Source organism: Papio anubis, chromosome 18, assembly GCF_008728515.1.
Source record: "Papio anubis isolate 15944 chromosome 18, Panubis1.0, whole genome shotgun sequence".
Taxonomy (NCBI): Eukaryota; Metazoa; Chordata; class Mammalia; order Primates; family Cercopithecidae; genus Papio; species Papio anubis.
In genome coordinates this window covers 39,507,091-39,519,406 of record NC_044993.1, presented here as the reverse complement: position 1 = coordinate 39,519,406, position 12,316 = coordinate 39,507,091, and the positions used below count along the sequence as shown (strand labels likewise).

General features: G+C 37.9%; 1 protein-coding gene across 6 annotated transcripts in view; it reads right to left on the bottom strand.

The window, feature by feature from the left end:
• Positions 1–12,316, bottom strand: part of BRD7 (bromodomain containing 7) — a 54,122-nt gene that overhangs the window by 15,843 nt on the left and 25,963 nt on the right. For all 6 annotated transcript variants that reach the window (XM_003916861.5, XM_009196406.4, XM_017953344.3 and 3 more), the window contains exons 6-8: positions 8,605–8,715; positions 3,395–3,579; positions 2,241–2,364 (exon numbers count right to left, since the gene is read on the bottom strand). In XM_003916861.5, the coding sequence (XP_003916910.1) occupies positions 2,241–2,364; positions 3,395–3,579; positions 8,605–8,715 (420 nt within the window). The remainder of the gene's footprint in view (positions 1–2,240; positions 2,365–3,394; positions 3,580–8,604; positions 8,716–12,316) is intronic.

Below are 12,316 nucleotides of genomic sequence, written 5' to 3'. Positions count from 1 at the left end.
AAAATTCACATGGAACCAAAAAGGAGCCTGAAGCGTCAAAGCAATTCTAAGCAAAAAGAACAAAGTCAGAGGCATCACATTACCCAATTTCAAACTATACTACAGGTTGGGCATGGTGGCTCATGTCTGTAATCCTAGCACTTTGGGAGGCTGAGTTGGGTGGATTGCTTGAGTTCAGGTGTTAGAGACCAGCCTGGGCAATACGGTGAGACCTCATTTCTACAAAAAATACAAAAATTAGCCGGACATGGTGTCATGCACCTGTAGTTTCAGCCACTTGGGAAGCTGAGGCAGGAGAATTGCTTGAGCTCCTGAGGCGTAGGCTGTAGTGAGCCAAGATCGTGCCACTGCACACTCCAGCCTGGGCGACAGAGTGAAAACCTGTCTCAAAATTAAACCAAACCAAACAAAAGCTCCCATAAAACTACAAGGCTACAATAACCAAAACAGCACGATACAGGTAAAAATAAACAAAATAACCCACAGACCAATGGAACAGAACAGAGAACCCAGAAATAAAGCCACATACATACAACCAACTGATCTTTGACAAAGTTGACAAAAATAAACAATGTAGAAAGACCATTCAATAAACGGTGCTAAGAAAACTGGCTAACCATGTGCAGAAAAATGAAACTGAACTCCTATCTCTCACAATATACAAACATTAACTCCAAATGGATTAAACACTTAAAAGTACGACCTCAAATTATAAAAATCCTAGAAGAAAACCTTGGAAATACTCTTCTGGACATGGGCCTTGGCAAAGAATTTTCTGTGTTCTCAAAAGTGAAAGTGACAAAAACAAAAATTCACAAGTGGGACTTAATTAAACTACAGAGCTTCTGAACAGCCAAAGAAACTATCAACAAAGTAAAGATACATCCTACAGAACAGGAGAATATATGTGTGAACTACGCATCCAATAAAGGACTAATACCCAGTATCTATAAGGAACTTAAATCAACAAGAAACAAACAAATAGCCCCATTAAAAACTGGGCAAACGACATGAACAGACACTACTCAAAAGAAGACATACAAGCAGCCAACAAACGTCTGAGAAAATGCTCAACATCACTGATCATTGGAGAAATGCAAATCAAAACCACAATAAGATACCATATTATATCATTACTGAAAACTCAAAAAAAAAAAAAAAAAAAGAGATGCTGGCAAGGTTGTGGAGAAAAGGGAATGCTCACTGTTGGTGAGAATGTAAATTAGTTCAGCTCCTGTGGAAAGCTGTTTGAAGATTTCCCAAAGAACTAAAAATAGAATTACAATTTGACCCAGCAATCCTAGGTATGTACCCAGAAGAAAAAAAATCATTTTACTCAAAAGATACATGCATTTGTATGTGTACTGCAGCACTGTGCACAACAAAGACACAGAATCAACCTAGGTGCCCACCAACAAAAGACTAGGTAAAGAAAATGCAGTACACACACACACCATGGAATACTACACAACCATAAAAATGAATCAAATCATGTCCCTTGCAACAACACGGATGAAGACGGAGGCCACTATCCTAAACAAATTAATGCAGAAACAGAAAAACAAATATTGCATGTTCTCACTTAAAAGTAGGAGCTAAACACTGGTGCACATGGACACAAAAATGGGAAGAACAGACACTGGAAATGCTAAAAGGGGGCAGGGAGGGAAGGGGGCAAGGGTTCAAAAACTTCCTACTGGGTACTATGTTCACTATTTGGGTGATGGGTTCAAGATAAGCTCAAATATCAACATCATGCAATATACCCACGTAACAAAATTGTGTATGTACCCCTTGAATCTAAAATTAAATAAATAAAACCAACGTGCTAAACAATATGATTTCTTGTAAATACGAATGTTTTCTTGTAAACTTAAATTATGTAGTTCATGTTCCCATTTTAGAACATATTATAACTTCCTTTTTAAAAAATCCAGTGAAAGTGGGTAAGATTAATCATGTACTTTATAAATGAACATAGATGGTCCTCAACTTACAATGGAGTTACATCCAATAAACCCATTGTAAGTTGAAAATATCATGAGTTGAAAACGCATTTAACATCCTGATAAACTCATTGTAGGGAATCGTCTGTTATTAATTTTTTTCCTGCTAAGTATTATACTGATGAAGAGCTCTATGGCAGACATGGATTAAAAAATACGCAAGCAACTTAAAAACTACAAGTTTCAGATGTCCCAAATCAGTAGGTAGAGAAAAGAAAGGCAAAGCTCAATCACCTGACTGTTCACAAGCCGCCTGGTCAGCTTTCCTCCAGATTCCTTCACGATGCGGTCAAGCTGCTCTTGCTCTCTCTCTAAATTATTGCTTTTAAACTTATCTTCAAGCATATCTTTGTCTTTTCTGAAAACACACATTAATACTTAGTAAAAAAAACCAAAGATACGATGAAAACATTCAAATGAATTCTAAATATGAATACAACTAAAGTGGTCTCGAGACATTTGGACTACAGTCACTCATTGAAACATATTTCCTTGATGACCTGGTTAAGGGTCTCTAATTAAAGAACAAAAACAGTAAGGTACACCTAACATGCTATTTCCCTACCTTTTTCTGTTCAGTGTTACTTGTGTTAAACGTTTTTCTGGGAACTTACAAAAAAATTAATTCTACCTCAAACAGTACTTTGTAAGGGAGAAGAATATACCATTGTTCTTTTAAAGTTTGATTTTTAAAATTTAAATTTAAAACAAGCACTGAAGTGTGTAAATCTTAGAACAAAGAAAAACTTGTCACTAGTTTACTACTGTCTTTGCATTATGACAGCAAAAATCCCAAAATGCTAACTACTACCCTCCTCAAAGTTGGCAGTGAGGTGCTGAGCAGTCAGGGCTGGCTCCCAGTGGTGTGAGTGAGCAGACGCGGCTGCTGCCAGCTTCACAGGTGGCTGCCTGGGTGGAACAGTGGTTCAGCGTTGCTCCCACCAGCTGATGTTGGGTGGAAAACATAGGCACGCTGCAGTGACAGCTCATCTGCTTAAGACACAGCAGTGACTGTGCTCCCACTGAGCTCCTTGCTGCTTTATGGAAGGAGGTAATGACTATGCATTTTTTTTTTTTTTTTTAAACAAACAGTTCTATTTAAATAAACTCACTGACCATATGAGTCCCAAAAGTTACTTTACAGGTTTTAAAACTACTTCAGTAAGAAAATACATTAGAACTGCTTTCTGAACTGTTTGGACAATCCCATATAGTGCTTCATATGAGAAGAGGGGTATTACACCATCAAAATGGACTTTCATGCCCAAACACCACCACTACGGACACACTAGCACTTGGTCTTCCCAAGTCAGGCCCTGAATCAGTATTTCTCCCCGTTACTAGCTTGAAGAAGACAGTTTGACCTTAACATCCCAAAGATCTTTTACTTTTTGTTTTCTTTGCTGGGACTCTTGAAGGCGTGTGCTTCGGCATCTCCAGAGTCCTCTCTCTCTCTTGGCCAGCAGCCTCCGTCCTCCCCACTCTGTGAGGTGTCTGTTCTATCTTTCTGCTTTCGAGTTTTCTGCAAGTCAGCCATGAAGTCTATGCTCTGCTTCAGGCTCTGAATTCTTTCCTAAACATATTCAAAAATATTCTTATTATATGTTTGTCATTAACTTTTAAAGTAAAGCATTTTTTCCCACAGGAGTTTGTACTTATCCTATCATTAACCAGGGAAGAAAAACAATGAAATGTAATCATATACCAAGACAGTATTGTATTTGGAAACCATGATAATGCCTATACCTTCAATTCTTAAAATTTAATTTCCAACTTCATAGAAAGCTTTACAACTTTATTGCCCTATCAGAAAGTTAACAAAGGAGAAAGTATGAATTAAGATGAAGTATTCTTTGACGTACTGAATTGGAAGAGTAAAATTTAGTTTAATGGTGTGTTAACATTTTGTGTTTAACAGACTGGCTTATCTTTTGACAGTTAAGAACTGTTAGGTGTATCAAAGCCTAGGGCATGTGAGCATGTGAAGTTCCTCTCTATTCTGGTAGCCCGGGGTGCTCACTGATGATGCTGGCATTTCACTCTGTGTGAAAACAACAAGCCTTGAGGAGAAGACAGGCTGGTGGCATAGTTCCTTCCTCAGAGTGCAAAATGGTTTCACTAACGAAAGAAGTCTTGTTTCTATTCTGTGAAACATGTGCTTAATTTTCCGCTGCAATGATGCGCTGTGAAATTTTCACTGTAGTTAAGGGCTTGAGGTTTCTGCGTAAATTTTAAGAAGGCATATTTGTTTCTAATGACTACCTTGCCTGTTACTCTGAGAGTTATCACTGGGTAAAATAGAGAGTGCAACCTCCTTAGGGTTGCACAGCAACAACAGGGAAGACTTCTGTGGAGTAACAGAAACTAAGAACTAGAAAGAACCAGAGGCCATTCAAACAAGAATAACGTGGCCCAGAAACAACAAATGACTCACCTAAGGTCACTAAACCAGCAACTAAAACTAGGCTTGCTGTCACTCATGTCGGGCCTTTCCTCATCACACCATGCTCTATTAGTAGTGCAGATGGTGAGATCCTCACGAACACAGTTCTTGCTGTTTTTTACTGGACTTTTAAATTAATCTTAAAACCATTAAAGCGATATATTTTATTGTGGACAAATAAAAATATGGGTAGAGGAGAAAATAAAAATCTTCTTAATGTATCATCCAGAGAAGAAGAGCATTAACAAGTTTATCATTCCAGTACTTTTCCAACCATTACATATCTTAGCAAATTGGAATTATACTGAATATTTAGTAAAAAGCATTTTTTTGGTTAATAAATTATAAGCATTTCCTCTCCATATCAATAGATATTTAAAATATTTTAATAACTATTTAATCCCACATCTACATCATGATTTAACTAATGGCCTATGATTGAACATGTAGATTTCCATGTTTCTACTATTATAAATAAAAGTACCATAAACATCATTATAAATAAATCTCTCTAGGAACAACTATCTCTTTAGGACAAACTCTTAGAAAGGAAACAAAGTCAAAGGGAATGAGTATTTTTGAGGCTTTTGATAATTACTGCCTTCCAGAAAAGGTATACTAATTTACATACTAATTTACATTAGTGTTTGACAGTTTCTCTGAATCCTTGACAAAATCAACTGTATCGTTTAAGCAAATCCATTAGAATCGCTTGAACCCGGGAGGCAGAGGTTGCAGTGAGCCGAGATTGCGCCACTGCACTCCAGCCTGGGTGACACAGTGAGACTGTCTCAAAAAAAACAAAAAACACAAAAAACAACAACAAAAAGCAATCTTATTTGATTTTTAAAAACACGTTTTATTTTGCTACATTAAAAATATTAGTTTAATTATTTCTGTTAAGTTCTCGGTAATAATTTTATTTCCACTCTAGAATTTTATAAAGCAGAACTTACATTAAGAACACTTTGGGATTTTAAAAAAAATGACATGCACAAAATAAATTCAATTAGAGGAAGTTTCTAAACCTTGAAACAAGTCCCAGGAAAGAGTGAAGTTTAATTTTCCTTTGAAAGCAATGTTTTTTTCTTTTTTTGGTAATTAAAATGCCTCCAAGTCAGCATATTACTGATCTTCAATTTTACAATATTAAATGGCTAACAGGGCTGGTTCTTTGCTAATAATATAGCTAACATTTACTTAGTGCTTACCCATGTACCAGACACAATTCCATGAGGTAAGTACTATTATTATCCCCACTTTACAGGACAGGAAAAAGGCTGAGAAAGGTTACCTGGGCTAAGGTCACACAGCTTCCAAAGGGTAGAGCTAGGACTTGAACCTTGATTGGTCTGATTTCAAAACCACCATGTTACAAATAGTATTGTTTGTACTACTTTGCTTGTACTACAATGTAGCATTTTACTTAAGTATTTATTTAGGAGATAAAAAGTTACTCTTCATCTGTTCATTCTTTCTTTTTTTTTGAGACCGAGTTTTGCTCTTGTTGCCCAGGCTGGAAATGGCATGATCTTGGCTCACTACAACCTCCACCTTCGGGGTTCAACCTTCCTGCCTCAGCCACCCGAGCAGCTGGGATTACAGGCATGCATCACCACGTCCAGCAAATTTTGTATTTTTAGTAGAGACGGGATTTCTCCATGTTGGTCAGGCTGGTCTCAAACTCCTGACCTCAGGTGATCCGCCCGCCTCGGCCTCCCAGTGTTGGGATTACAGGTGTGAGCTACTGTGCCTGTCCTCATCTGTTCATTCTTTATAAAAACAACACGTCTACTAATAGTTGCTATTTGAGTATACCTGAAAAAATGAGTGACTACTCTGCAATCTTTTTAACGAACATTCAAAAACAGTTATCTTTGAAAAGACACCATTCATGGAAGGGTGTGCTGGGCTCTCTTGGAGCACAAACTATTAGAAGAGTTAACTCAAAACGTCTAAATTTAAACGTTTAAAAAAAATCACTGTTGTGACGACCCCTCCCATGTAGGGTGGAGAGAACAGTCAACAGGAAGCTAATAACACAGGATGGGTGGGGCTCCTCAACAGCAAAAGCTCTGAAAAAAAGGAAGACAACAGAGAGAGAGAGAAAGAGGGAGAGAGGGAAGGGAAAGTGGAGAAGAAAATTTTATTTTCTGTGCTTTCAACCATTCCACATGCCAGTAAAATTCAAGAGATAATGGAATCTTTTGCTTGTTGTATTAACTACATTACTTAAGGAAGCGGTAAATCAAAGGTCATTAAAAATTAGGCTCCAACCACCCAATTCAATGTACATATTTTGGAGTGACTAAAGGCTGCATCTGTTAAATGCATTTTTACTTCAAATGCAGTAACAAGAAGCATTTCCAGGTCTTTAAACCTGGAACACGGCGTGGTTCTAGATTCTGAGTCTTCCTGCAAAGAACGGGTAAACATTTCATATTCCTCTTTCCTCTGCAAATGTTGTCAAAGATGGGTAACTGGTTTCCATTAGTTTCCCAAGTCTTTAGGAAAGGGTGGGAACTGATGTTGTCTAAATATTAGGAGCGCAAGAATAATCAACAATCCAAACATGTTTTTCTTTCTCTAGTTAAGCAAATCCAAGAATCTCTCAGCCAAGCACACAGACACTCAGACATCTGCACACCAAGGCATTTCTTTAAATGTAAAACTATAATACAGAAAAATGAATCACCATAAAAATCGGAAAACCATATGCAGATGCACGACTTATTTTTATCATCCTTTAACTCGCCTGAATGTGAGCTCAAGCTCTCGACTCTGATTCCTTTCTCCTTCTACCAGTGTCTCATACCCACTCATTTCTTCTTTGCAAAATCCCTGTCCTACCTTGTGGTTCTTTTTTATAGTATCCTCTCTACTCTACCTCTTATCTAGAATCAGAACAGTAATGCTAGAAATCATCTTGGAGATCACAGACTAAATCCTTCTTCAGGGATGAGAACACTGAGTCCCAGGGTAGTTAATGTCTTGCCCAAGGTCCACAAGTTAGTGGAAGAGAGCTAAAATTAAAACTCTCTTCTGCCTGCCTGCCACGGTATGGTGCCAGGATCACCCTTGATTCGTTCCCTAAAGAGGTCTCTTACTAATAGGTTTCTCCCACTCAGAGTGGTGAGAAAAACCTCAAAAGATATGGCTTATCTTGTGAGTTATTTTCTCTAGCGGATGCACAGTGATCATCTCAGTTTACCCTTCAAAGCCTTTTATCAACTGTCTTCCTGGTGATACTCGTAATTTTTGCCACTGTGTACAGATCTCATGTTTAAGCTCTTTCCTACAGTTTGATGATGATGTGTCTGTGCCTACACACACACTTCTCTGACCTCAAATGTCTTACTATGCATTAATTCTTATCCTTTAAGGAAGAGTCTGCTCTTGTGGAGAGGTGGTTTTGAGACAGTTTCGAACTTTTTCTCATTTGTATATAGTCACATGTAGCTTAATGAAGGGATACATTCTGAGAAATGGACTGTTAGGCAATTTTGTTGTGTGACCATCAATGAGTACACTTACACAAACCTAGATGGTATAGCCTACCAGACAACTGGCTAAATGATATAGCCTATTGCTCGTAGGCTAGGAACCTGTACAGCATGCTACCATACTGAATACTGTAGACAGCTGTAACACAATGCGAAGTATTTGTGTATTTAAATATAGCAAAAGTACAGTAAAAATACAGCATTACAATCTTATGGAACCACCATTGTATATGCAGTCTGTATACACAGTATTATGCAGTGCATGACTGTATTTTCTTACTAGAAATTCTGTGCTTCTGACAGGACTGACCAACATTAGATTCCACCCCTACAAATGCAAACAGAGAGCTTTCCTCTTCAGAGTTCTCACAAGTCAGCCAGTCTTATCCTGGAATTCAGGTTGATGTTTCAAGCTGATGTTTTATCTCTAAAGAGATAATTACAAGTGAATGCCAATATTTATTTGTACTGATTCCAAGTAAGAATTTTCCTGTCTTTTCTTCTCTTTATTAAAATTTTTTTCATTTAGTATTTTCTACTTTAATATAACCTGCTAATAAAATAAATACTGTATTGTATCTGTATTACTATGGCCAACAAACAAGGACACAGATTTTAATAACTATTATTTATGACAAAGAGTTTCCCTTACCTGGCTAAGAATTTTCATCCCTGAGTGCAACAGCTTCTTTGCAGCTTTATAATAAATGGTCTCTGGTTTATTGTAAATCATGGCATTAGTACACATTAGTTTGAAATTATCCTGCAGAAAGAATATTAAGGGAGAAAATGAATTAATGCAAAACAAACTACCCCACACCCCCAGGTTAAAACCATACAGGTCCTCTAAAAATTTAAAAAGCAACAACATCCCTTTCTTTCACTATTTACTAAACAATACTAACAGCAATTTATTAAGTTTTAAGACTCACCAACAAAACAAATACTGCTAAATGTATTTAAATATGTTATATTATTTCCCAAATTCTTAAATATTTTATAGTACCTGCATATAAACTGTAGATCCCAGAATGAAACTTTTAAATGGGTTTCTTCAGTATAATCTTACTGCACATAAAAAAAATGTGAAGAAAATACTTCTGTTTCATATGTAATGATCTTAGCTGAGTAGTTCATGTAATTAAAAAAAATATTACTCCTAGCTTTAAAGCAAACATCTTAAATTTCCATTTAGGAATTTGAACATTTTATTTCAGATCTTGACTGAAAACGGAGCAGTCCTAAATTATCGCAGTATTTCCTGCCAAATTCACATTAACTGAGCAAAAAATGTTAAAACATTTACACTATTTTTATGTGTTTGGATACTATCATAAACCAAACATAATTTGCAGAATGTTGCAAAACCATGCCAATGTGAAATAAACCATACAACCTCAAGGAGTTAAAACATGTAACTGGAGTAGCCAAATTACCAAAACTGTCTTTTTGGCTTAAATTTCAAAGTCTGCGTATGTGCCGGAGAACTTGACCCCACTGCATGCTTTCACGGTTAAGTAATTGTTACATCTATTGCGATTCATTATGCCAAGACCTTACTAAGTTAAAAGAAAAAACCGAAGAAAACAGAATCTGCCCCCTACAAATTTCTCTAAAAAACAAAAACATTCAAATTCCACTATTTAATAGCAATGACAGGTTAGAACACTTAAATAGAACAAAAATAAGTAGACTGAGTTCTATGTAAAAGTATGTAAGACTGATTGAAGGGTCGCAATAAATTTGGTATTAAAGTGGATGAAGTATATGTGGATCTTCAGTTTGGGCCATGACTCTATAAACAGTTAGGACTCTGCCAGATCTTGGATCTCTAAGCATCTGATGAAAGCTATGGGACCATCCTTAAGTGCGCACACACACACAGTTGAACACAAAAGTCTTCATGTAATTTTAGTAGGTTCTTGGTCCCTCTAAAGGCTCATCATGGTACCCAAAGGACCCTAGATTAAAGACATTTGTTACAGATATTTGGAAAAGCTTCCATTCTGTTAAGAATTACTAGGCCGGGCATAGTGGCTCACCCTTATAATTCTAGCACTTCGGGAGGCTGAGGCAGGTGGACTGCTTGAGCCCAGGAGTTTGAGACCGGTCAGGGCAACACCATGAAACCCTGTCTCTACTAAAAATACAAAAAAATTAGCTGAGTGTGGTGGCACACGCCTGTAGTCCCAACTACTCGGGAGGCTGAGGCACAAGAATTGCTTGAACCCTGAAGGTGGAGGTTGCAGTGAGCCAAGATCATGCCACTGCACTCCAGCCTGAGCAACAGAGTGAGACTCGGTCTCAAAAACAAAACAAAACAAAACAAAACTACATACGTATTTGGGGGCATGCGACGCAAGTGAAGTGAGACACTAGACTACTACATATACTCAAACTAAGTGACCATTTGGCCTATAATTGGCCAGATAATGGGCCTATGAACTGGCAAGAGTACTGAACTGTTCTAATGAGCACAGGACTGATCTATCAAGGCAATTTGTAGATTCCTTAAATCTTAACACAATGTGCTGGTCTTTACTGAGCTGTGTGTGATGGCACTGGTCATTCAAAAAGCTGTGTCTTCCTGCACACTTTTCATACACACACACACACACACACACACACACATTTTATTTCAACCACCAAACGAACTGAATAAATATTACTTTAGGCTGTTGAGCTTTCCCTAGAAAAAAGTGGCAATGTAGAAATTCTAAAGAGCTAAGATACCAATTCCTTTCAATTATGATAAACCCTAACCTGCTTAAAAACACTCTGGGGACACACTTCTACTCTTCTTACTGTAAGAGAAAGATCAGAGAAAATCATTCACAAAAAGAAAAAAACCAAAAAGCTGTGAAATTCTTTTCCATTAAGCAATGGTAAGGTCAGAAATATGCGGAAATAAACAGTTTTAGCCTAATTTTCACCAGATAAAAAGTTGGGAAGTTTCCATTTCTCTAAATAAGAGAGAATGTAATTCAGGTTCTTTGGAGAAAATGGAACATTACCTATAAACTCAATAGTAAAGGGCACTAAACACTGGTATTCTTCATAAATCTCTGCTTATCAATATGTGGATGAAAAAAGGGACTAGGTAAAGAAATTATCTTTTTTTTTTTTTTTTTTAATAGATGGAGTCTCGCTCTGTCGCAAGCTCTGCCTCCTGGGTTCACACCATTCTCCTGCCTCAGCCTCCCAAGTAGCTGGGACGACAGGCGCCCGCCACCACCATCAGCCAATTTTTTTGTACTTTCAGTAGAGACAGGGTTTCCACAGTGTTAGCCAGGATGGTCTTGATCTCTTGATCTCCTGACCTCGTGATTCACCCGCCTCAGCCTCCCAAAAGTGCTGGGATTACAGTCGTGAGCCACTGTGCCCGGCTGTAAAGACACTATCTTATTTTATTTTTAGGATAATAACTAATTAGGGTAACCAATTAGCGTCTAACCCCTAGGTCAGGTGAGCACTACCATGGTTATGCAAAAAAAGTAGAGATAAAACAGATATTATCTAAACCAATTAAGTTTGTGGCTGTTGAATACACAGTAAATTTTAATATACACGGTTCCTTTCCCTGAAATCAACACACACCAGGACACTCCCCCAAATGGGAAAAATCTCATCTATAACAGATATATATATTATCTTAGAAGCTTTCAGGTCCTTGTACATTTTCTATTCTCTTCTTAAAGCTGAAGAAAATATGTTCAACAAATATAGCCAAAATGAACTCAAGAAAGCAATTAACTTTCATCAAATTAGAAAATGTAATTAAACTTCTCTTTAGTATTTCTGGACAAGCCAATTTATCCTTTACTTTAGAGTATATGTGATATGGTTTGGCTCTGTGTCCCCACCCCAATCTCATGTTGAATTGTAATCCCCAATGTTGGGGGAAGGACCTGGTGGGAGGTGATTTGATCATGGAGACAGATTTTCCCGTTGCTGTTCTCGTGATAGTGAGTTCTCACAAGATCTGGTTGTTTGAAAGTGTGTAGCGACAGGTTCCAAGATGGCCAAACAGGAACAGCTCCAGTCTACAGCTCCTAGCGTGAGCGATGCAGAAGACGGGTGATTTCTGCATTTCCAACTGAGGTACTGGGTTCATCTCACTGGGGCTTGTTGGACAGTGGGTGCAGCCACGGAGTGTGAGCTGAAGCAGGGCAGGGCATCGCTTCACTCCGGAAGCATAAGGGGTCGGGGGATTCCCTTTCCTAGCCAAGGGAAGCCGTGACAGACAGTACCTGGAATATCAGGACACTCCCACCCTAATACTGTGCTTTTCCAATGGTCTTAGCAAACAACACACCAGGAGATTATATCTCGTGCCTGGCTCAGAGGGTCCCATGCCCATGAAG